This window comes from Bombus bifarius, unplaced genomic scaffold (genome assembly GCF_011952205.1).
Source record: "Bombus bifarius isolate JDL3187 unplaced genomic scaffold, Bbif_JDL3187 scf7180000008232, whole genome shotgun sequence".
In the NCBI taxonomy this organism is placed as follows: domain Eukaryota; kingdom Metazoa; phylum Arthropoda; class Insecta; order Hymenoptera; family Apidae; genus Bombus; species Bombus bifarius.
Window position 1 is genome coordinate 692,832 of NW_022884527.1, and position 24,487 is coordinate 717,318.

The window sequence follows — 24,487 nt, forward strand, 5'->3', positions numbered from 1 at the left end:
CCAGAGTGTAATTAGTAAACGATATACTTTATTATTGTATCATAGGACAGATTACAAATATTGATTTTTGCTGTAGCTGATCTATCTTGTATGTTACTCCGACAGAACATTGTTTCCAAGTATTATGGATAAAGTATATTTCCTTAAATAAGATATACTAGTAGGTAGGAGATCTTTGCATTTGAATGCATTTCTCTATTCATGAGTTGTGTTTATACACACATTAAAATTATATATATATAGGTATATTTTTGTATGTGACTGTAACGTTTATATAAAGTCTTATGCATAGAGATATATTTCTTATATATATAAATTATATATATAAGAAATATATATATGACATATATGATCTTATAGATTGTTATATACATATATAGATATATAGTACGCACATCCCAATATTGCTTTCATCAAATTCATCGATTTCAAACACATGATTCCTTTGTTCCTTTGACCTTTCGTCTATCGAATCAATTTAGAGAAATTCATCTGGTTCTCTTGGTGCATCGAGATCACGATAATGAATCACTGGTCGGAAGTCTCCTCCGCCGCCACTGTAACGTTTAATAAAAATTAATAGATTCTACTCTCAACAAAGTATTCGTTCCTTGCGATGCACTAAAGCTACGCGTAAATGTAGATCCTAAAATAATTAACGAGACAGCACACGACGACGTACGACCAACTGGACATAGGATTCGAACGGAAATGGGATATAAAATAAAAGCACACGTAAATACAAACAAATACTTTTATTTGCAACTCGTCGGCTTATAAAAGTACAGCATCTGCCGATTCTGTTTCTTTTTTTGTAAAGGAACATAAAGTAAAAGAATTTTTTGTACTAAGGTATACGGCATAATTATATTTTCTTTGTTTATGTACACGAATGGTTTAAGTTATCGCGTATCGAGAAAGCAAGAAGTGTGCTGATTTTGTAACACATTGCTTTAATTGGACGGTTCGCTCGATACTAAATATGTACTCTGTGTTACATAATCCAGATATAGATCTGCTAGCACGAAAGTCTGATATCGTTCAGAATTTTTCTCATTGCTTTTACTTCCGTATAAAAAAATTCGAATGGTGCTTGATAAAACTTAAAACATATCCATGTCTAGCTGGTCCAAATCATTATAACTAATAAGAGGCCTCGAAGTTGAATCCGGCGCAGCCCTGTAAAACAGCGTATCACCACGTTCAATATGGCGAAAAAGAATTTACGAAAACGACAACTTGATCGATTTTTCAAACAAGTCATTTACTCAAGTACCTAGAAGTTTTACTGCGTTCCATCGTACTACAGGTTGTTTATACAAAGCTAGCGAATTGCGAGAAATTAAAACAAAAACATCTTACCGTCCTCGATTAAAACCACCACGATTGGAACGCGGCATTCCGAACCCTCCACCGAATCCTGCTCCGTAACTTGATCCATATCCTCCCCTGCTGCTACCGTAACCAGCTCCATAACTTCCAAATCTTCACGATTAAATTAGCGGAAATTAGTATAAGAATCATGTGTTATGATGAATTTGAATGTGAAAGAGAAGTACTGTTCTAGCAAAATGATTTAAGCATATTTAACACTTACGTGCTACATCCATATGGAGTAAATCCTTCGCGTAAGCTCTCTCTCGGAGGTGCTTTATTTCCCGGGTGTTCGGGAAGTTGTGGTCTTTTTGGATCTCTTAAGTAGTTATTAAAATATTCTGCTTCCGCTTTTACTTCTGCTACCTTTTCTGCATGTTTATTAAAAATATGTTTCCGAATAAAATCTGGTCCTTTGAACTTTTTCCCACTAAGTGGACACAGCCATTTATCTTTTGATAGTTCTTGTGTATTGGCTTGAACGAACTTTTCGACTTCACTAATATCAAATATTAAAGAAATAATAGAGACAAAAGAGTTATCTAACAAATTTTTTCAACATATTTTAAAAGAAACAAAAGAGGAAAGGATACGCTTCAGCATTTTTAGCACCCAGCTTATCGAACTCCTCTTGAGACAGCGTTGCAATTGGTTGCAAGAATGCTGCCATCTTGCTTTCAAAATTGCGACAGTATTCTGATAATTCGGTGCTAGTAACTTTAGCGGTAGGAGGAGATCCTCTAACGTGCATGATTCCACACCTATTTGGCATTTCGTCTTCGTTCGGATATTCACAGTGATTATAATAATCAACCGAATGAACTACTCGCAAATAAAGGATCAATCTATCCAAGACCTAAAAAAAAAAAAAAAAGAAAAAAAGAAGAAAAGAAGAGAGAAGAGTACATCTCCATATCATAATAAACGAATCTTTTTATACAGCTGATACTTAATACCTTGATCAATGTCGGATCTCTTTCAATTGGACCGTCCCCATCACCTCCCAATTGACCCTCTTCTTTGTCACCAGACATTCCTAATAATTCCTCTTCTTCGGCTGATGCCTCTTCTATCAGATAGTCGGTTATGTTCTTCAATACTGGATTTTTAGATGACAATCCAAATGCCTGTAGGAACATACGTCATGATTTTTCAATAACGTCATTATAAGCACTAATTGAATGTGTAAATTAATTGGCCTTACAGCTTGCTCAACTTCATGTACATTTTGAATACTTTTATTTTCTTTGTTGTCATCATCCTGTTTAACTGTATTATCATCTCTTTTTTCTTCATTCCACAAACCAACCCTGCTGTCCAAATTATGCACAATTTTAGCACTCAATTTGATATCATGCCTAACTATTTGTTTATGGGATGTTAAACCATTTACTGTGCGTATGCGACGCGAAAGGTCTCGGTTTACTATAGCTCCAAGTTCGCAGTCCCGTAACTGTAGAAATTATTCCATGTTGTTTCAATATTTTAATTTTTTTCCTTTATTCGCACACGTGTATTTAAATTATTTATCAACATACCCGAATATTGTTTAAGCTCCAACATATCTCTTTTATGTTTACTTGTCTTTCAAAAGACACCCAACCTCTTCTAAACCATCTTCTTTCTGGTTGAGGATCTGCTATGGCAACTCGCAAAAATCCAGGAAAGCGTTTGCACATCTATTTATACAGATTATTCATAAATTTATCTAAAAAAATGTAACCTACAATATATACGACATATATTTATAACTAACCGCTTCAACTTCTGCCTTTGTTATCGTAGGTGCTAAATTACGGAGGAAGATACTGCTGGTTTTGTGCAAAGCTCTAGGTTCTTTTTCTTTATCTTCACTGGCTAGGTCGATTACCGCTTCTGGTTCCATAGCAGACTTTTTAGCTTCTGGCAAAGGTTCACTGTCTGTTTTAGCATCTCTATCACCTTCTTTATTATCCTGTGCATCAGTGTTTTCATTACTGACATCCATTTTTTCAGTTATATCTGGAACAAATTAAATTAAAGAGTAATGTACAATTTTTAAATAAGTATAACATTGAAACTTACGAGGATCTGCTTTCGGTGTATCGGGTTTGTTACTATCGCTACCAGAGGAACTACTACTGCTGCTACTGCTGCTACTACTGCTGTTACTATCAGTTCGTTTTCTCTTTTTGATATTAATTTCCTCTTGTTTGCCTACACAAAAGTAAAAAGGAAGTGGAGATAATAGAAAAATTGTAAGTATTATTTTTTATTTAATAAACAAAATCAAATACTTGTGCTATCCGCACTATCATCCTTTTTTGTTTCTTCTATATTTTCCTCTGACTTTTCAACTTCCTCTATCGAAATTTCATCATTTTCTGCGCTTTTAACCTCAGAGTCCACACTTTGGCCATTTTTTAAATTTTTTTCAGTTTTCGAAGCTTCATCAACTTTATTCGTATCACTGTAAAGTGTACAATAACGATTAATCCTTTAAACCTTCCCCTATCCTTCTTTTAACAAATACCAATCCAAACCTATTATCGCCTTTTTTCTCAGCTCCAATTTTGTTCTTCACGTCTTCTTTATCTTTGATCGTATCTTTAGTTATAATCATATTTGTTGGCTTTATGTCTAAAACTTGTAAATCTTCTTCTGTACCACCTTCTAATTTAATAACTACAGCATCTAGCAGATGCAGCAAAGCATCAGCTTGATCGGCATCCACAGAAACTTTATCTATTTCTTTCATTTCTAGCATTTCCAGGAAGACTTCGACACGTTTCTGCCAGGAAAGATGGTAAGAATAGTAGGTTCAATCGATTCCTTAGGGAAAATATTTTTAAATCGATAATTTATACCTTAAGAGCTGCCACCTGTTCTTCCTTTCTCTTCACTGATTCTTCTGGATGATACTTTATTTTGAACCTGGTAAATTGGTAGAAAAATATGGTGTTTCAATCAATTTTGAAATAAATTTCTTGTAAATTAAAGCAAACAGACGTACAATTTGTGGATTTATCATTTATGTATATTCAAAAGAAAGTGCATTAGAATTAAGATAGTAGTTAGTTCTACTAAGTCCTCAATATAATTTTATACTGAAAATATTCATGTTCGTATAAGCACAGAGCGTGCTTTTAATCGATCATAAACATATTTACGTAATCGTAATAAATTTGTCGCAATAGGTGATGAATAAGATATAGCAGTAATTGTTACGTTTCCCATCCATATCTAGAGCGAATCATTCCTTGTGACTAAATATTATTATATCCTTTTCCTCGAGACGATTATTTATAAATTATCAGTTTTACTGTCAACATTGTCAGTTACAGAATGAAGCCTCACCTGTAGAGTCTGATATTTTTACTCGCATTCAGTTTTCTTGTCGACTCAGAGGTCTATTGTAACAATAGCATATCTTTTGAATGTCAGAAATAATTAAACGGGTTTAGAACGCGGCCTATCGCGAGCATGTTTGGGCTTTGCGCGCCCAGCTCGCATCTTTGTTTAACTACCTAATAGACACCTCAATTCTTCTGCGATGCGCGAAACGCGAAATTCATAAAATATCGTACGTAAAAATAAACGAGCGAGGTGACCTGTGCCCAAGACATAAGGCGTTGCTGGCTGTACACTGTAGGGATAGACAGAGCTGGTCATATTGCTTGCAATTACCGATAAAATTGTGTCTGCAATTTAGCAAAAATTATAAAGCTACTACACCCTAACGCTCTTCTGTTCAACGTACGTATGCACTCTAGGCATACATACCCGAACAGATAGTCTAATAATTTCATTAGGATTAAAAGATTACTTTCTACAGTGGGCATAACTTTCATGCAACAACGTGGATCTTGACGTCTTGTGGAAACATTGATTGCAAGATTATTGTTTTAACAGTAATAACAATTAAGCCACTGTAGAAATTAATTATTTTTATATCCACATTTAAGTACGACTGAGCTTCACAATATACATATAAGGAATAATTTCGAGACCATTATTAGCGAATTAAAAAATGAAATATACCATTCCTCGTCCTTGTGTGCAACGAAGAATTCATTCAATTGTTGTCTCCTGAATTCCAATTTATATTCGTTATATCGTTTAATAGCTTCCTCGTCTGTAATCGAGTCTTCTTGAGTTCCAAGAAACGCTTTGAAAGACATCATCGGTGGTTGAGTTTCAACATTGGAATTGCTGAAGTTACCAGCTACCTCTCGACTGCACAAAACATGAAACCACTTACAATTAGTCAAGAAATTTTAAACATTTAAACGCTACCTTAATCGGGCCAACAGTCTTGGAGTGAATCGACTCCTTTTTTGCATACTTATAATACAACCTCTTTTTTTCATGACAATGCTGTTTATAAACCAAGAACAAATTCATAAAGAAAAGAAAAGGGAGAGAAAAAAGAAAATCTGCATTAAAAATAACATAAGAAACACAAACCTGTTACTGTTACTGTGGTTTCCATAGTGATGATTGCCATGGTGAGGAGGTGGATAATGGTCTGGTCCCCAGGAAGTTGCACCCCCTCCTCCACCTCCGTAATAATCATGTCCATATCTTGGACGATCGTCCCAATCTGTTCTCATTCTTTTCATAGGTGGTGCCATCTCCTGTGATCTGCCAGGACTATATCTATCGCGTCCACCACCTCCACCTCCACGGTATTCTCTGTAATCTGGACGTTGTCTAGGTCGACTGGACCATTCTCTGGAATAATGACTATCGTTAAAACTATCAGAGCCTGTTTATGCAAAAACAGAATAACTTATTTTCAATATGGTTTTATTTGTTAATATTTATTTTAAAGCTTATCAATAGTTACCTATCCACCCAATCATCTCTTCTTCTGTCATCTCGTCGACCTTCTCTAGAATAAGATTCTGTTCTCTCCCCTCTAAATTTGTCTCTTCTTTTCCTATCGTATTCATCATCAGAGTCACCCATAATGCAAGGATTTAATGCTAAACAAACAAGATGCAAATAGCGTTTATAGAATTCTAATCCTTAATAAAGTAGTACTTCCAGTATTTTCTGGAATCTAGAAGGGGTTAGGGAGTAGGCAATTAGAACATACGTATTTTCCAGCACGTGATGCACAAACTTCTCAATCATCGTTTTATCGATACTATACTTGAAAGATGTATAAACTTTTGTGAACGTGTGTGTTGCTACTATCAATTATTTACAATTTTTCGAACAAAATGTTCGAACAACGCGCGAGTCTTGCTTGTAGAGTGTCCAAAGCATTTGCAGTTTGGCAATTTAATAAGATATAGTATTATCAAGAGAACATATATATAATATATCCGAATTAAGGAAACTAAATGGAAACAAAAAAACTCACCCACTTAAAGTTATTGCAGAATGATATTAAAACTCCAGCACAAGGGATTTTTGTCACCCGTTGCCCTGCGTCACCAAAGTACTAACCATACTGTATATGTATTGTGACTCAGGTATGGCGTCATAAGCGCCATTGTAATCGATACTGCACTCGCATATCGATTATTCTTTCGCTTGAGAGCCGCGAAATTCAAATAAGCTTTAATACGAATCGTATAGTAACAGATATTTGCATGACTAGAATCACGTAAAAAATATTTGATACATTATACAGATCGTTCAGTACAATTTTTTAAATAGCATTAAATAGTATTTAAATATTACAATTTATATGGATAGGGCATCTAAATCAGGCATCACGATTCTGAATCATCCCGAATCATACAAATCATACGATTATCCGAATTGAAAAATATTAAAGAGCTGAATGTCAGTGGTTTTCCCGTATTCCGATATAATCTCCTATCCAGGATATCGACATTTGATGAAACAAAGCGCGTGTTCTATAAATAATTCTGCAATCATGCGGTAGCAATTATACATACATAACGATCATTGATTCTCTTTTACACGATTCGCAGAAAGTGCATAGAGTCATATGTATTATTGTCTTACGGAAAGCAGCATAATTTTCTATAGACATAAAAAATTCGGTACGCCTCTAATATAAATGGAAATAATGCGAACTATAGACATAGAAAATTCGGCACGCCTCTAATATAAATGGAAATAATGCGAACTTAGAAATAGAACATATTTCCCGAGTGAGCGTCGAAGTCGCCAGGACTGCGATGCAACTCTCTGTATGTTTGGATTTTTTCTTTTCCCATCGTAACTAACTTATCCACAACAAAATAAGCGAACAAGAGTTGTTAAATGGTTGAACGGCGACGTAGGAGACGAAAATAAAATCACTGGAGAGGAATATCAAATGTTGCAACAAGTAATGCCAAGCAGTGTCATAAATTCAAAAAAGCAAGGATGGGTTACGCTCCAATTTGCATGATACTCCTTCCTTTTCAAAAGAAACGTGTGGGGAATCGTGTATCTCGTGGAAACTCCTAAAGCCGGATGACGTAGTCGCGATGAAGCCGGCTGGCTGAAACTAGTCGATCGACGTACCTATTGTTAGTGCTGCGAACACCGTCTGGTAGAAAGAGTCAAACAAGTATTACTCATTGCCACCGACATTCGGATGCGTATCTTCACGGTCGGGGATGATACTTGACTTTCACTGCCGGGGATATCCTTATATATAGAAGTATTCGATCGAGACTCGCCTCTCAATGACTTGAAGCTCGTGTCGAACAATCAAGGATTCGACCGTGCCAAATAATCTTAGGATGATCGGGATAAATCAAACAATCCGGTTCTCGATGTTCGCCCTTCTAATCGCCACGGTCATTGTTGGTTCAGGTAAACTACATTCTTCATCTTTTTTCTCTCGTTTCCACATTGCTTTTTTTCTATAACGATCCATCACTATTATATAATACTTTGGCCACGAAAAGAAGATATATACGATAAACCACCCACACAACGATATTAAACTCTAATCTGTTACTTTTAGGAGCGCACGAAGGAAGTGGCGGAAGCAGTAGTCTAGCGTACAGTATGTATTGTATTTTAAAATGTAGAGGATAAATCGATAAGATTTTTATTAACTGTTTTCATTCATTCCGAGAATAGGCAGCGCTTCGGCGTCCGCAAACGCATACGCGAATGCAGGTGCAAGCGCATTCTCGTTGAGTAACGCATTTACTGGAATCGGAAGCCTACCTGCGGTTGATGGGAGCCATGACGGGCACAAAGGAATTCGCAGTTACGACAACACTGGCTACAATGGCAATAATCAGCCAAACGGTGGAGTCAAAGGAAATCAGCATGGTGGCTGTCCTAAGTGCAAGTGGGAAGACGACGATTACTGGGAAAAAGATGAGGATGAAACTGAACCAGAAGAAAAAGACGAAGACGATTGCGATGACGGGGACGATGGACAGTATAGAGAACACGGTCATTATCACGGACAGAAAAATAAAGGAGGATCGCCTCCGGGCGTACAGAAATTAGGAGTGCTTAATCCCAACGGTCAAGGACCACACACGGGAGTCAGCGCCACGTCAAATGCTGCGAGCGGTGGAAGTGGCGCTCCATTTGGAACAACGCCAATTAAAGGAGGACGCCCTGAAACTGGGAGCTCGAGCTCAGGTTCACCATGGAACAAAGCGTTCCCTGTAACCGGTCAGCAACCTGGATCAGGATGGAACACAGGCTCTGGAACTACGCCGAAACCCGCCTGGAACCAAGGGTTCGGTGGTTCACCCGGAACAGCTCCGCATCCTTCTAACAGTTGGAACTCTGGAAGTGTACCGAATGCGGATGTATCGAGTCCTGCCAGCGATGGAAGTTGGAATAGTGGTCCAAAAACAGGTTCTGGATGCTCCGGCAATTATCAACACGGCACCGGCTGTGCTCAAGGTTAGCTAGAATTTTTACATCTTATTTAACGATGCCGATTCAACGAGTCAAGCAAACACCAGCTTTACCTTATACATAAATTCATCTCCTTGACCGTGAAATTCTGAATAATTTTCGAGAATAAATAATATAAATATAATATGATATAAATAGATAAAATTTGCAAATACATTATTCAAATTTTTTGAAAGTATTCAAATCTACAATCGAACATTTTTAACAAAATGCATAAAGGTTACATTAGTCGATCTCTAATTTAGGTTCAAGCGGTGTTGGTCCTGTAAAACAATCTCCAGTGCCATTCTTTGGCAGCAACCCCGCAAATGTTCAGAAGGAAAGTCCTGTTCATTCCACGGGTCCAACAGCAGTATATAATCCTCAAGGATCTCCAGCCGGATGTTCCAGCAGTCCTTATGATGCCAGTTGTGCCGATAAATCTGTTGATCGAACGAGACCACATGACAGTCCCTTTGCATCATCTTATGGACCAAATCCGAGACAAGGCCAGTATCCTGTAAGTGGGTCGCCTCAAAGCAGTCTTTCCGGTTCTCCTGTAGGACAAGGCCAATATCCGGGAAGTGGATCGTCTCAAAGCAGTCCTTCGGGTTCTCCGCACGGTTCTCCCGCGGGACAGGGGCAATATCCTGGTAGTGGATTGCCGAAAAGTGGTCCTTCCGGTTCTCCACACGGTTCTCCCGTAGGACAAGGCCAATATCCGGGAAGTGGATCGCCTCAAAGCAGTCCATCGGGTTCTCCGCACGGTTCTCCCGCGGGACAAGGGCAATATCCTGTAAGCGGATGGCCTCAAGGCAGTCCTTTCGGTTCTCCGCATGGTTCTCCCGCTGGACAAGGCCAATATCCTGGTAGTGGATCGCCTCAAAGCAGTCCTTCGGGTTCTCCGCACGGTTCTCCCGCGGGACAAGGGCAATATCCTGCAAGCGGATGGCCTCAAAGCAGTCCTTCGGATTCTCCGCACGGTTCTCCCGCGGGACAGGGGCAATATCCTGGTAATGGATTGCCGAAAAGTGGTTCTTCCGGTTCTCCACACGGTTCTCCCGTAGGACAAGGCCAATATCCGGGAAGTGGATCGCCTCAAAGCAGTCCTTCGGGTTCTCCACACGGTTCTCCCGTAGGACAAGGCCAATATCCGGGAAGTGGATCGCCTCAAAGCAGTCCGTCGGGTTCTCCGCACGGTTCTCCCGCGGGACAGGGGCAATATCCTGGTAGTGGATTGCCGAAAAGCAGTCCTTCCAGTCCTGCGCACGGTTCTCCTGCGGGACAAGGGCAATATCCTGGTAGTGGATTGCCGAAAAGTAACACTGGTCACGGTTCCGATACGGGGCCATACGGAGGATCTCCATGGAACTCTGGAAATACAGCCAGACCGGGAAGCTTAGGAAATTCAGTATATCCGACAAGCCCTCAAAATTCTAATGCAAACGCTGTAGCTTCAAGCATAGCGTACGCGGGAACTGGTGCGCCGACCGCTGGAAACGGTTTCGATTCTAGCCATCCTGCGAGCAGTCCTTCTTATGGGTCTCCATCTGGAAATGCACAGACGCCAGGGTCTTCAGGTTCTCCAAACGGAAACGTTCCTTACGGAACTCAGAAACCTAATTACACTGGTGTTAAAGGAGGTTCTTCGGGTACAGCACCTAAACACGGTACTCCCAAAAACGGAGATAGCAAGATCTTTTATGTGAACGTAAATCCTGTACCAGGAAGCCCTGCAGGGATTAAACCTCATACACCTACGGGTGCACCTTATAGTGATACCGGAAAAACACCACCTTCTTATCAACCTGCTACTTATGGGGGTACCGGAACGCCAAAGCCTTCTTATCAGCCTGCACCTTACGGTGGTCCTGGAACGACAGAGCCTTCCTACCGTCCTGCTCCTCATGATAATACTGGAACGGCAAAGCCTTCTTACCAACCTGCTCCTTATGGGGGTACCGGAACGGCAAAGCCTTCTTACCAACCTCCTCCTTATGGGGGTACCGGAACGGCAAAGCCTTCTTACCAACCTGCTCCTTATGGGGGTACCGGAACGGCAAAGCCTTCTTACCAACCTGCTCCTTATGGGGGTACCGGAACGGCAAAGCCTTCTTACCAACCTGCTTCTTATGGTGGCCCCAGCACAACAAAGCCTCCGCATGAACTTAATTCTTATCCATCGGGAGAAACAGATAAGGGTTGCACAAATGGATCTCAAGGCTGTGGAACTGGGAGCGGATGCAGCAGTGGAACAAGTCTGAATGGATCTCCAGATTACAAGCCTTGTAATCCAAACGATCTTTCAGTAGGTGTTAATAAGGCTTCTAAACCATTAGGAGGTTTTGAAGCAAACCCAAATGATTTTTCGCAAAGTCCTCAACAAATCACGCCTGGAACTGGTCCGCAAGGTTGTACATCTGGAACCAGCGACGGGTGTACCTCTGGACCAAGCAATCCTTTATACGTTTACAAGACTGAAACAGCGAATAAAATTCCTGGAGAAGGAGTAGGGTCGTATCCGTCGAATCCTTTCTTAACTGGGAAGATTCCTAGTTCTGGTGCTGGTAATTAATAGGAAAAATTATATGTATCTCTTTTCATTTATGCTTGATACTAAAAAACATCTATCTTAGGTGGTCCTCAGCTAACAGCTACTAGTAAGCCAATCGGTTATGGAAATCCCTTCCTGCAAGGAACTGGTGCAGTCGCGGGAGCGGGAGCTTGGAGTCATGTAGGTGCAGGAGTAGCAGCGAGTCCAGGCAGCGGTGGCAAGAACGTTGTTTCGATCGGAGAACAAGCACCTAAGCCTATTGGCAAAGATAATCCTTTCCTTAATGGATTAGGACACGGAAGGGGAGACATCGGAATTGATGCCACGCCTAATTCAATTCCTGGAGGATCGTTTGCTCCAGACAGTAACATGGGTAATAGCGGACTGAGTCAAACGAATGGAAGTCCTTCCTTTGGCGATAAAAAACAACAAGGACATTCCGATCATTACCCTGGCTCGATTTGGAATTCAGGTTCAACGAACGACGGAAGCTCTTCAGCCGTGAGAAATCCATCCACAACAAACCGTGGCTCGGGAAGCGGAGGAGGTGTTGGAATTGGTCCGGGAGGATTTGGAAATCTTTTCGGTGGTGCACTTTCTGGAGCTTTTAGCAGTGCACAAGCTTCTTCACACGCCAATTCTGGTTCTGGAGTTGGTATGTCTATTTGCTTTCAATAATTTTGCCTTGTTATTTTATTAACGTTTACTAGATTGGCGAAATATATACCTTCTAGAAAAATATATTTACTAGAAAGGCGCTAATCATACCAATATTTCGAGATTCCGTTATATCGTGTCGATTACAACATCGTTATGCAAATTCAAATTTCTCGACATGAAGCAGAAAGTAGGCTTCGGATCATGAAAGATTAGACAGAGATCTTCGATGAAGATTAATATAGGTAATATAACTGTGAATATAACCAGTGAATATAAACTCCCAGAGATAGGAAAACGTTTCAAGGTCTACTATCGAAACACTTCTATTTGGATTTTCATTTTCTTCATCCAACGTATCAGGTTGATCAATGAGATCTCGCTCCTGATAAAACATAAATCATAGGCATGAACTGTTAATTAATAATAATTATCGGATACATCAAATAATTTCCGTTCTTCCAATGTCTGCGATGTTGTGTAATCCTACTACGTTACAGGGTTGTATGTGTATAGCATGTAAGCTATACATAGAAATTATTCTATGTATATGTTATATATGTATATAATGTTTATGTTATTCTATGTATATGATATTGATGATTATCGCCTTTGTTGTGAACTTTAATTTGTTAATATTTACGCCTCCGTTGTTTAAAACTCATTTTAAATTCATAAAACTTTCAGTTAAGGTATGATAAAATGGAAACAATATATTGGTTTTTAGCACCAAACACAGGTTTCGGACAAGCAAACAGTGGAAGTTGGGCTTCCAGCGGAGCGTCGGCAGGAAGTCATGCTGGAAGCGGTGCCTTGTCCTCCAGCGGTGCTTCCGCTTATGCGAGTAGCAGTGCTAGCAGTAAGTTTTGTAAATCCAGTTCGCATGTGTTTGCATAAATAGCCAAAGAATCGGTCTTTAAAAAATAAAACGCTGTTTCAGGCTGGGCAGGCGCACAACCCACTTTCGTGAAAGGCTAAGCGATGGAAACGAACGATATTTCCAGGAGAAGATAAATTTCAATCATCCGCAAATTACGTAAACGACTGTTTCACTCTGCTTCGTTTGTATTTCTATTCGTAACTCGTTTTACCTACTCATCTTTTATAATACAAACAAATCGATGTACGAGCAAAATTACCGTTCTTTTTAAAATTCTCTACACGCGGCTTGATAATTCGCCGGTAATTAATGGTCAATTCTTCGAAGCGATTGTATTCTTATTATACGGCGATTCTTATCGATCGGTGTTTAATGAATAATGACGTAACTAACGAATGAAATATGTTGTTAAACAGATTTAATACATATGGTAATGTATCAATAAAAAGAATTATTTTTGATGAACTACTTTTTAAAATTATCCTTCAAATTATGGTCAAATAGCAAGATTGCTCGAGGACGGTGTTAGTTGTTCTTAAATACACCGAAATGTGTCATCGATCACCAATGTTCGAATTCAAGATTGTTATAAAAGGCAAACATACAAAAGACAACATTTCTCCTTCATTCTAAACATTCTAGTCGCATGTAGTAAAGAAGCAAAGTATCTGACACAAAGTAGGAATAATAAATCGTTGGTTCTCATACAAATTGATTGGATAGCAGTATCTTTGACGCGAAGAGTGACAAACGTGGTTTTACAAATGAATTTAAATGTAACATCGTGTATACGGAAATACCACTTATGTCACTGACATATCCCAAAGATAGACGTTTGTAAGTATGTATATACATTACGCGTCTTAACTTATGAATTATTCATATCAGTGGGAGGATCTTGAATCTGTAGTTAAACATATCCTCGTTGTATCCAATAGCTGTGAAAAGATAATTTTATCGAACGAGTCATATAAACATACGATGCATTATTAGTGATAATAACGCGTAATAAACTGCTGTTACCTTGGGATTCACGTTAAAAGTCATATGAATTATCTATATGACTACAAAAGTTCTACGATTCAGAACATCGTTTTCAGAAAAGTCAATCGGAAATTAATTCGTAGTTAGCCGATGAAAGATGAAAATTAAATAAACTTCAATTAAAAAAATTTCTACTTGGCTTTATCTACAGAAGCATATGCAATGGTCGGTGTAAAGGACGTATCCAATAATACTTTATAGACGGAAATAAGTAAGAATGAATCGTTTATTCGAACTGCACAGTTTACGTCATGTGAATCTGCTATTTTAAAGAGGAGGTATTTTAAAGGTTTAGCGCTACGCCAGACTCGCCCACGCATTTTATTCATTGAATACAATAAAGACAGACTAGGTATAAACAGTAAAAATAGCGATACGCGAATCGAGCCCCGCGCAAGCCTTTGATCACAGATCAAATTCTGGCTCGTCTTCTATCGTAAATGTCGACTTCAACCTCCTCTGGTAAGACCATTTAGACTTTTCCAGCCGATACTTTGTATGATCCCTTTCCAGTAGAATCGATGTTGGCTGCACTACTGCTGTAGACACCTTTGGCTTTGTCCACGGCTCCGCTCTTATTCACTCCTTCGTTGATATCGCCCATACGGGAAAAAAGACTAATTCGACAACAATCATTGAATTAATTATTTTGTCAATCGTTGAATAATTTCTATATTCAGCGGTGTCAAAAATAAGTAAAAAGGAATAGTTCGTCGTTTTATCTTACTTCTTTTAAGAAATTATTTTAATTCATATATTAATATCAATTAACTTACTCGACTCCATGTCCACCGGGACCACCGTAACCATCGTAACCGCCGTATCCTCCTCCGAGACCGGCACCAGCGTTTGCGTTCGCAGTGGCGGATGCATGCGCATTTGAATTAGCAAGAGCATGTGCATTAGCACTCGCAGCTGCATAAGCATTCGCGTTGGCGTTGGCGTTGGCATTGGCGGTGGCACTGGAAGTGGCGCCTGCCCCTCTATAACCACCATAACCACCGCTTCCGCCTAGACCACCTGCTCCACCATATCCACCAGCTCCACCTCCAGCGCCTGATCCACCGTATCCGCCAGCTCCACCACCGGCGCCTGCGCCACCATATCCTCCAGCTCCACCACCGGCACCTGCGCCGCCGTGTCCACTAGCTCCACCTCCAGCACCAGCTCCACCAAATCCGCCTGCTCCACCTCCGGCACCTGCTCCACCGTGTCCGCCAGCACCAGCACCACCGCCTAGGCCACCATAACCTCCAGCTCCACCACCGGCGCCTGCGCCACCTCCGGCACCTGAACCACCGTAACCTCCAGCTCCAGCACCTGCTCCACCGTGTCCACCAGCACCAGCACCACCGCCTAGGCCACCATAACCTCCAGCTCCACCACCGGCGCCTGCACCACCTCCGGCACCTGAACCACCGTAACCTCCAGCTCCACTACCGGCGCCACCGTGTCCGCCAGCACCAGTACCACCGCCTAGGCCACCATAACCTCCAGCTCCACCACCGGCGCCTGCACCACCATATCCTCCAGCTCCACCACCGGCGCCTGCACCACCATATCCTCCAGCTCCACCACCACGTCCGCCAGCACCACCTCCGGCACCTGAACTACCGTAACCACCACTTCCAGCTCCGCCGCCTGCGCCACCATATCCACCAGTTTTTACTACTCCAGTCGACCCTGACAATTTAAACGAGAAAATGACAATTTGAAGAAAGTACTGTTTATATGAAAGGCAATACTTATAACTTGTGTGTAAAATCAACATACCAGCATGACTCCCGGCGCTACTTCCAGCTCCAGAGCCGCCGTATCCTCCGGCGCCACCCCCAGCGCCAGATCCTCCGTATCCTCCAGCGCCACCTCCAGCACCACTTCCAGCCCCACCGCCAGCACCACCCCCAGCGCCAGATCCTCCATATCCTCCAGCACCACCTCCAGCTCCGGAGCCACCGTATCCTCCAGCGCCACCTCCAGCTGCGGAGCCACCATATCCTCCGGCTCCACCGCCAGGGCGACCACCAGCTCCTCCGTGCCCGCCTGCACCGTGCCCGCCTGCACCGTGCCCGCCAGCTCCACCTCCTAGGCCACCTCCTAGACCGCTTCCTAGGCCACCTCCTAGACCACTTCCTAGGCCACCTCCTAGACCACTTCCTAGGCCACCTCCTAAGCCAGTTCCTAGGCCACCTCCGGCACCACCTCCGGCACCACCTCCGGCACCACCTCCGGCACCACCTCCTGCACCACTTCCGGCACCACCACTACTGCCGTGGCCAGCGCAACCTCCGGTATGGCAGCCAGGTCCTCCCTTGGAGCCACCAAAACCACCACCAGAACCGAATCCTCCACCACTACCAAATCCGCCACCACCTCCACCTCCGCCTCCACCGCCACCTCCGCCGAAACCTCCGCCAAATCCTCCGCCAAATCCACCACCTAATCCACCACCTAATCCACCCACACCAGCAAGAGATTTCAGGAAACTGCTTTCAGCGGCTGCATCGTGAAATCCGTGAGGGTTACGTTTCGCTCTGGTCTCTGCAGCTAAAAAAATATTTTATAATTTTAAAATTAGACACTGCTTGGCAAAGTTGACATTAAATCCGAGAGGGACATAAGTATTCGCAATTCCTTTTAACCTTTTAAATTTGTAATTTAATTTATGATGTAACGAACAAACGAATATAAAAAAACATAATCACTTAGCACGAGTGAAAATCACACCACGTAAAATTTAATCTCAGAGAAGAATAGAATTAGTAGAAAATGTACCTTGTGCGTCAATGCAGAGAAGTGCCAGCAAGGCAAAAAGCCCGATCGTTCGATACCTCCACATGTTGTAGGATCGATTCTTCTATTCCGATCGTTCGCAAGACGCTCATCTTTATATCATTCCTCCCACTCTGATTACCCGCGGTTCTTCCTGTAACAACTGCCGCTTCTTCGAACGCTGTTCCAAGCGTGAAACGGTACAACAGGAGCAAAAAATACAGCTGCCAACCAAGGCTAAGGTAACCGATGATGAACGTATAACGCGTCTAATCGTTCTATCTTGCTTTCTTCGAGCCTCTCCTATCTCTGAATGATCGCTGTTTAGATCCGAGATCCTCGTCAGTTTCAAAACATGCTGTTATTCTTTTCTTTCTTTGTCGGCCACATGCTTCGCGATTAGTTTATTGTTATTGATGCATTCTTAACAAATGTTGAAATTTGTTGTACATCTTAAGATAGCATTGTTATTATCATGCTTTGTTGAAGGAATAAAGCAAAAGAATGTATTTTCAAGTATCACTTTACATATCTGTGTTTGTCATATCGATGTCAAAATCCTTGAAGCTATGTAACTCTTAGCGAGATCCTCGTAGTTATTTTCTTGCGTACCCTTCATTTAAACGCTTTTCTATTATAATAAATTTATCCATATGGCTTTTAATTGACGTTCGCAAAGGCATTGAATGTATTGTTGGATTTATTATTTTATCCTGTACTTTGGGTTACTATTTTGCAATAGGAACAATGTCCGCAGCACTGGTTCCGTTGCTTGTCCTAGAAACGGAATATCCTTCGATGGGAACAAAAAAATATAAAAAGATAATGTTTGGTAAAACCAGTTAGCTGCTGGGGGTTACGTCATTGGAAATTTTGCGTGTGTTTTTTCATTCAATGATCGCTTTGTTGTGCAAGCAATGTCGATAATGTAGTAAAACATAAAGCATTTTTGAACATCGGTGTGGCTAGTTTCGTTGCATCACTGGTATAAGCTTCATCGAATAAAAAATCGTTACTGGTATTGATAAATCAGCAAACAAACGTCATCGAACAACGATCAGAGCTTCGATAGAAGGTTGTACGCGTGAACAGAAACGTTGATAACCTCGGATTTATGTTTGGAGCTATGTTTGCTATTAGTTAGACATTGACCTAACCATAATAATATTCTATCGATTATACATACGTATAAAGCGATGACTACAGTTATACGATCTCTTTTATATTTTTAAAAATACGTTCAGATAGTTCATTTCGCGGAAACACCGCTCTCTTCGTTTCGATTTTATCGTTTTCTTCTTCTACAAGGATAGTTTGCATTCGCAATTCTCACGTTAAAGACTCGTTTGACTGGCTCCCATTATGATATATAATATGAACACGGTTGTCCATCGTTAATCAATGGTACTCAGATCAACGTGATACCGAAGAAACGATTAAGGATATCGCATACAATTGTTAGAATTTTATTATGGGTATTTCCAGCATCTCGTGATCGAAAACTTTTTTCTTTCGAGCTTCTATAAATGTCGCGGTACACAATGAATACAAGGAAGACTACACGATTATACTCAGGCTCGATACATTTACCTGTTAACTTGAACAAAAGTAATCTAATCTGAGAAAGATCAAGAATATATTGGGTACATTTCATATTCGCGATGAATGTCGAAAGATAAATACGTATTTCTTCCCTTACTTGTATGTATGTGCATAGATACTTTATTAAATGTCTTAACGACCAAATTGTAAGTTTAACTACATCCATTACCGTAATTGATTAAAAGAGTCTTAAAAGTAGCAATGTACGTTTATTGTGGAATATTGATACATCATATTACATAACAACTTATTTCGAATCTACGTTATCAAATGTATCGAAGCGAAAACGATACAATTGTTTTGAAATAAACGTACAAGTTTGGCAATTTGAATGATGCTTCTCTGTACGAACATTTCGAAAATTTGCTAAAGATAACCATGTATCTCTTACGAGGTATCCTTTCGGATATATATATCCCATGCGCGCTTGTGAGTACGGTCCTGCGAGTATAAAACTAATTTTTTCTCTTTGATTTCTATGTATATATAATATGTGTATGTGTGTGTGTGTGTATATATATATATAAATTAAATTCTATATTATAACAAAACAACCGTAATAACTAAAAAAAAAACAGATAACCATTAAATTATGGACTTTTGTTTTTCGCATAGATGAGTCATTCGCGTGGATATGTGTGTTCATATTATTATTGCATAGGTCCTTTCTTTTAATTACATGCGATCGTTACAAATGTGAGACGTATGATGCGTGTACTAAATTTTTCGTCAAATTCACATAGCCAGTCTTTGTATAATTGAATCGTGCATTACTTCGAAAAAGTAATACCTAGCAAAAACAATTATGACATCATAAAATCCTTAATAATAGCGAGAAATAACCTCTATATATCTCTTGTTAATATTAATTTAATAACAAAAAAAATTATCAGTACGCTAACAAAATTATTGTCTTTTTATATGGATGACTAAAGAAATTCTATTATAAAATTGGTCCAAGGTTTACGCTAATATCTATACATTTTTCACTATCTATATCGAAGTTTCGTCGTTTGAATGATGGACAACAAATTCTTATCAGTAATCCAAATACATTTAGATTTGTATATCAGATTCATATAAATTCCAAACAAATGCGATCCACTTGGATCGAAATAATTATATTTACATTCAGATTATCACCCTTTTCAAGCGTATCTTTAACTACGCATCAGTTAAAGTACAAGGAAACCGATAAGAACGCGACATATCTTAACATCGATGATTCTTGGAATAATCGAATTTGGAGATTAGCAGAATGCTTTGACTTTTTTACGATATTTTTATCATCTTCTTACATTTTCTTTTGATACTCTTGATTTTGATTTGATTGTCGATTACAACTTCAATCGTATAAATTTGATTTCAGTCCTAGAATAAGGCCGCAACGTTACTGCTAACATAGATCTGTCCTGAAGATGTTGAGATTTCTCGATTTTAATACTATATCGTAAGATGAAAAACGCTTTGAAATAGTGGTGCATATAGCGCTATTCTCTTCAAATGTTTTGTTAACATCATTTCAGCATTCTATAGAATACGTATGTTAATATCCTTCTTTTCCATTAAAACTACTTGACACATGGCTTTGCTGCGTCGCGCTTCGAATCACTTCTACCCACCTGAAAAACATTCATGTCCCGTCAGACAAATTTCGAAGGATAAATTTCTAATCGCGCTTTATCACAAATCTTTCTTACCGTCCAAATGTGTAGTCGCTCTCAGCGCGGAAGAAATATACGTGACTTTTAAATTGCAGCTTAAAAACAAAATCTTTATTGATACCATCTTTCTCTGACGGAGTAGTTACAGTGTATCCTAACAATGGCAAGCTAGCCAGTGGAAAGTCATCTCGGTGCGATTTGTAAAAGAATAAACAAAAGTTGGTAAAGACAACCCAAAGTTTTTGCCAACCATTACTATTCTTGAATTTCCGTAACAGAAATCCACTAAGTTGGTTCTGAAATAAATACGTATATGCCTTAGAACTATTATACATCTTTACTTGCTTAATAGAAATTTTTATTCATTTACTTGAAACGCTCGCAATTGGTCGCTGTAACTGATACTCGTGTTTCGATGCCAACAAACATGTACAGTCGTGTTGCTTCGTTGAGAAGCTTTAGCACCTCCACAACTTCCTCGGTCTCCTTCTAACCCAACACCGTCGCCCATTTCATCGGCTGAACCTAAAATTTGATTGTATATCACATAAATAATAATTCTGCTTCATATCCGTTGAATAAACGAGGATTCTGCTGCTAAGGGTACTTACTACAAGCCTTCAAATTCAAATATGGCATCTTTGGATCTGCGTCAGCTTGCGCTATAGCCATATTCAAGTCTTCTAACCATCTCTCTTTTTCTTCTTCGTTACTAGCGGCAACTGTTAAAGACCTACATAAACCGTTGACTTGAATGTATGAGGCGAATATTTCTTCGTTTAAATATATGACGGTGAAAAAAGAAATAAGGAAAATACAAGAGAAAGATAAAAAGGAAAGAGAATGCGCGAAATAACGGCGAATAGGAGAAAATGTGTCCAATGAATAAAATGCCCACGAAAATGTCCACTGATACGTCTGGCACATTTACATTGGGAGCATGGTACGCTTAAGTGAAGTCTTTACAGTCAATTGACCTCTTAATAACTATGGAGACCTCGTCCTTTTAACACCTTGTTAAGTTCAATAATTTACTTAAACGGGACAATACTCCATTCACGATACTCACTGATTTCCTTGAGGGTCGATTACAAACGCAAAGTCCGATCCAGTTTTATTGTCGCTTTCTCGAATCTTCATCCCCTTTAACGGAAGTTGGCCGTGAACGCGAAAACACTGAGTTGGTTGTTGAGTACGGAATGTATATAATAATATGTCCGAAAACTGAAAGACGATCGAGTAAGAAAGTTTATGCGAAAGAAGCCATTTTTACGTGAAAACGATGGTTGGAGAAACTTACCAGGAAAAACATTCTTTGCTGAAAACCTTTGCGGCTGTACTTCTGCAGGCAGCCTTGTCTAATAAATCTACGACCTTCTTGAACCAAATTGTCGAAGCCATTGATATCTCTTTGCATTTCGCAAAGCTGAACTAGATTCTCCTATATTTATAACGTACAAAATTAACGAATATCGAAGTATACAACTTTAAATACCAACAACTGATCACAGATATTTACCGCTTGATTAATTATGCTAAGACCTTCCAGCAACGTTTCGCCTAGTCGATCTCTTGCCGCTAGGCAATCTTCGAAATCCGTATGATCTTTTGGATAATGATCTAGTAACCCTAAAAGAATCGGATCAGTGTAACACGCACGTACATCAGTATAGGTAATACATACGTATTGATTAGTTTAACAAAGAATGATTGACATACTATCGATAATACTGTTGTAATGCAACAATCGTTGCAATGGTTTTAAAAGGAATGAGGTTAACGGTAGATAACAATGTTTCTGCGCCTCGAAATCTCGGCACAGTTGGTCAAAACGACGTGATGTCCTCGTATAATATTCCATCTTCTCGAGGACGGGTATTAGATTCTCGAGGTATTGATCGTAAAGCGGCAGTACGTTCAACAAGGTGTTATAAAGAAAATCGCCGATGTTGTGCCGAGCGTTACTTTCCCATCGTTCTAATCTCGCTTCCATTTCTTGGAGGCAGGGCCCGTGAACGTCCGCTAAAAGCTCGATCAGCGAAACAACCGCTTCACCCTCCAGTTCAGCCTCTCGAGATACCTCCTCTCTGAACCACTGTCGAGTAAAAATGGGACATGCGATTATCACAACGATTTTTTCGTTATCCTCGCGCTGGATATATGTTACAACTTGAAAAGAATAAAAAAATTTCTCCACGTACATTTCAATTCGAACGATTTTGGAACGTGGATATTCTCGATGTGTACGTACCACGTTTATAACGTCGAGATCCTTCTTGTAAGTTCGCTCGGTCATAAGAAGTTCCTTCGCGATATAATATGCCTTGTCGGTCGGCCATCTCTATTTATCAAGAAGAAAATCACGCATTAACTCATCCAATGGGACGAAAGTGCAAACGAAACATTTGTAAACGTGAGCTCACTTTAGTCTTTCGAACTTCGGCATCCTCCATCTCTCCGTTTCGTATATTTTTCACTGGGCTTAGATCCGGTGTATTTACCATGCTCGGGTTGCTGGTTTCCGTCATACCGTTCGTACGTTTCTCAGGGGATTTTTCATTGGCGAAAACAGAATTATTGTTCTCCTGTTTCTTGGCCTTCTCCTGCTTATCTGTCTCGGTATCTGTAAACGAAGACAAGTAAGACAAGGAATTCTTGGATCGTACGATTTAAACCACAAAGAATAAGAAAATTGCGGTTTACAAACAATAAGAAATAAACGCTCGAGGAAAAAGTACGAACTCGACTCGCATGCTACGGTGCACTGTATCAGCCTCTTTTGACTTTAGCCGCGTCGATTCTTATCCCGATAACGGTAGGATTTGCAACGAAGAATATACAAAAAAGAAGAGATAGAGAAACGAAGAGAAAGAGAAAAATGTCGAGCAAGGATTTCGGAAGAGTAATCATTCTTTCTAATAGGTCATTCGTCCTGAAAGTTGTCGCGGCTTGAAACCGTTCGCTTTAAAACAACGTAGTTCCACCGAAATTCAATATCTCGGGAATATAGTTATTAAGGTCTTTTGACGACCATCCGAGATCCATAACATCAAGGCCATTAGATGTCACGTTGCCGTTATTCAAGTGCATAATATTAAAATAGAAAATCGAATCCTTTCTCTAAGTAAAGGGTTCAAGAACCGCAAGAACTTTTAAAATGACCAAGTATTATATAGACACGTACCTACGTACATCGTGCAAGGAATTGTTACAGGAGATGCGTTTCAAGGAAGAAAGAACTTTTGAAAAGAATCTACGTTGTTGATCTACGTTACACGTGTCACATTACAAAACGGTGCTAAGAAGAGTCTAATTTTTGAAATGCATCCAGTTAAAAATCTGTAATATGTATGTATATATATAAGTCAAGAAAATAATACTTTCCCGTATACTTACATAATTAAGATTAAAATAGACGTGATCAATGGATTACGTGAGTAAACGGAAAGATAAACAGCTTTGAACATGCAAAATCCTACGTAGTGCAGTGCTACGTCTTCGATAGCGTGTACCGAGGCAAATAAAACCGTCGAACTCAAATTCGTCAAACAACGAAGCCATTCCACCTTGCGTCTTCAGCTAATTACAGAGACCGTCCAAACTCAAAGTCTGAATTTAACGTGCATCCACGTTCTAAGATTTGAGCGAATCGAAGATGCGAGGCTACATCCAGACTCGTTAACAGAAGAAAGAAAATGGTGCCACTACCGAGCAAATGAACAAATCATCGAAACAACAAACCGCAAAAAATAGTAAACATACCACTGACAGTAAAGATAGGCACTGTTAGGGATTACTCACACATGGTATTGTCATCCGGTCGACCAACGAATCCGGGAGTGCGATAAAAAGATACGGTAATGAAGAACGGAAAAAGGACGACGCGCAGGGACTAGGATGATACCTCTAATAATAATGTTCAATTGAATCAAGAAAAGAAAAAATGGTGAGGAGAATTACAGAGAGAGAAAAGAGAGAAAAGAGAGAGAAAGAGAGATAGAAAGATAGATGAAGGCGGAGAGGGAGGAAGAGAGTAAAGAACAAAGGTGGAGGAAGAATTGGAAATCGAAAGAAAAACCTAATCCACGGAAGACAACGTTGAAAAAACAGGTTGAAGAA

General features: G+C 39.9%; 4 protein-coding genes across 9 annotated transcripts; 1 reads left to right on the top strand and 3 right to left on the bottom strand.

Moving 5' to 3' along the window:
* Window positions 1-8: 8 nt before the first annotated feature.
* Window positions 9-6,833, bottom strand: LOC117211332 (serrate RNA effector molecule homolog). Of its 3 annotated transcripts, none has more exons than XM_033455082.1 (16): window positions 6,725-6,833; window positions 6,203-6,341; window positions 5,821-6,099; window positions 5,395-5,589; window positions 4,221-4,287; window positions 3,897-4,144; window positions 3,651-3,823; window positions 3,439-3,570; window positions 3,131-3,375; window positions 2,913-3,053; window positions 2,600-2,827; window positions 2,331-2,501; window positions 1,968-2,230; window positions 1,598-1,873; window positions 1,363-1,485; window positions 9-557 (listed from the first exon to the last, which is right to left on the bottom strand). In XM_033455082.1, the coding sequence occupies exons 2-16, from the start codon at window positions 6,322-6,324 to the stop codon at window positions 479-481; spliced, it is 2,742 nt and encodes a 913-aa protein (XP_033310973.1). In that variant the 5' UTR covers window positions 6,325-6,341; window positions 6,725-6,833; the 3' UTR covers window positions 9-478. The 3 variants fall into 3 exon arrangements, with proteins under 3 accessions (XP_033310973.1, XP_033310970.1, XP_033310971.1); XM_033455079.1 differs by having other exon boundaries at window positions 2,579-2,827; XM_033455080.1 differs by lacking the exon at window positions 9-557 and adding an exon at window positions 737-1,179 and having other exon boundaries at window positions 2,579-2,827.
* Window positions 6,834-7,819: 986 nt separating this feature from the next.
* Window positions 7,820-13,529, top strand: LOC117211311 (hornerin-like). 4 transcript variants are annotated; one of them, XM_033455038.1, is made up of 8 exons: window positions 7,824-8,139; window positions 8,294-8,335; window positions 8,413-9,201; window positions 9,462-11,762; window positions 11,832-12,122; window positions 12,222-12,404; window positions 13,134-13,265; window positions 13,347-13,529. In XM_033455038.1, the coding sequence occupies exons 1-8, from the start codon at window positions 8,067-8,069 to the stop codon at window positions 13,382-13,384; spliced, it is 3,849 nt and encodes a 1,282-aa protein (XP_033310929.1). In that variant the 5' UTR covers window positions 7,824-8,066; the 3' UTR covers window positions 13,385-13,529. The 4 variants fall into 4 exon arrangements, with proteins under 4 accessions (XP_033310927.1, XP_033310929.1, XP_033310926.1 ...); XM_033455039.1 differs by having other exon boundaries at window positions 7,826-8,139; window positions 9,462-10,151; window positions 10,440-11,762; window positions 11,832-12,404; XM_033455036.1 differs by having other exon boundaries at window positions 7,820-8,139; window positions 9,462-11,756; window positions 11,832-12,404.
* Window positions 13,530-14,538: 1,009 nt separating this feature from the next.
* LOC117211320 (glycine-rich cell wall structural protein 1.8-like) lies at window positions 14,539-17,169 on the bottom strand. The gene is made up of 4 exons (XM_033455051.1): window positions 17,106-17,169; window positions 16,104-16,877; window positions 15,107-16,013; window positions 14,539-14,947 (listed from the first exon to the last, which is right to left on the bottom strand). The coding sequence occupies exons 1-4, from the start codon at window positions 17,167-17,169 to the stop codon at window positions 14,803-14,805; spliced, it is 1,890 nt and encodes a 629-aa protein (XP_033310942.1). The 3' UTR covers window positions 14,539-14,802.
* A 1,724-nt stretch (window positions 17,170-18,893) lies between these two features.
* On the bottom strand, window positions 18,894-24,398 carry LOC117211312 (FERM, ARHGEF and pleckstrin domain-containing protein 1-like). Its single transcript, XM_033455040.1, has 11 exons — window positions 24,170-24,398; window positions 22,792-22,991; window positions 22,620-22,709; window positions 22,088-22,463; window positions 21,888-21,997; window positions 21,669-21,809; window positions 21,438-21,592; window positions 20,980-21,101; window positions 20,739-20,893; window positions 20,405-20,664; window positions 18,894-20,326 (listed from the first exon to the last, which is right to left on the bottom strand). Exons 1-11 carry the CDS (start codon window positions 24,171-24,173, stop codon window positions 20,251-20,253), a joined length of 1,689 nt encoding a protein of 562 aa, XP_033310931.1. The 5' UTR covers window positions 24,174-24,398; the 3' UTR covers window positions 18,894-20,250.
* Between the last annotated feature and the right edge of the window lie 89 nt (window positions 24,399-24,487).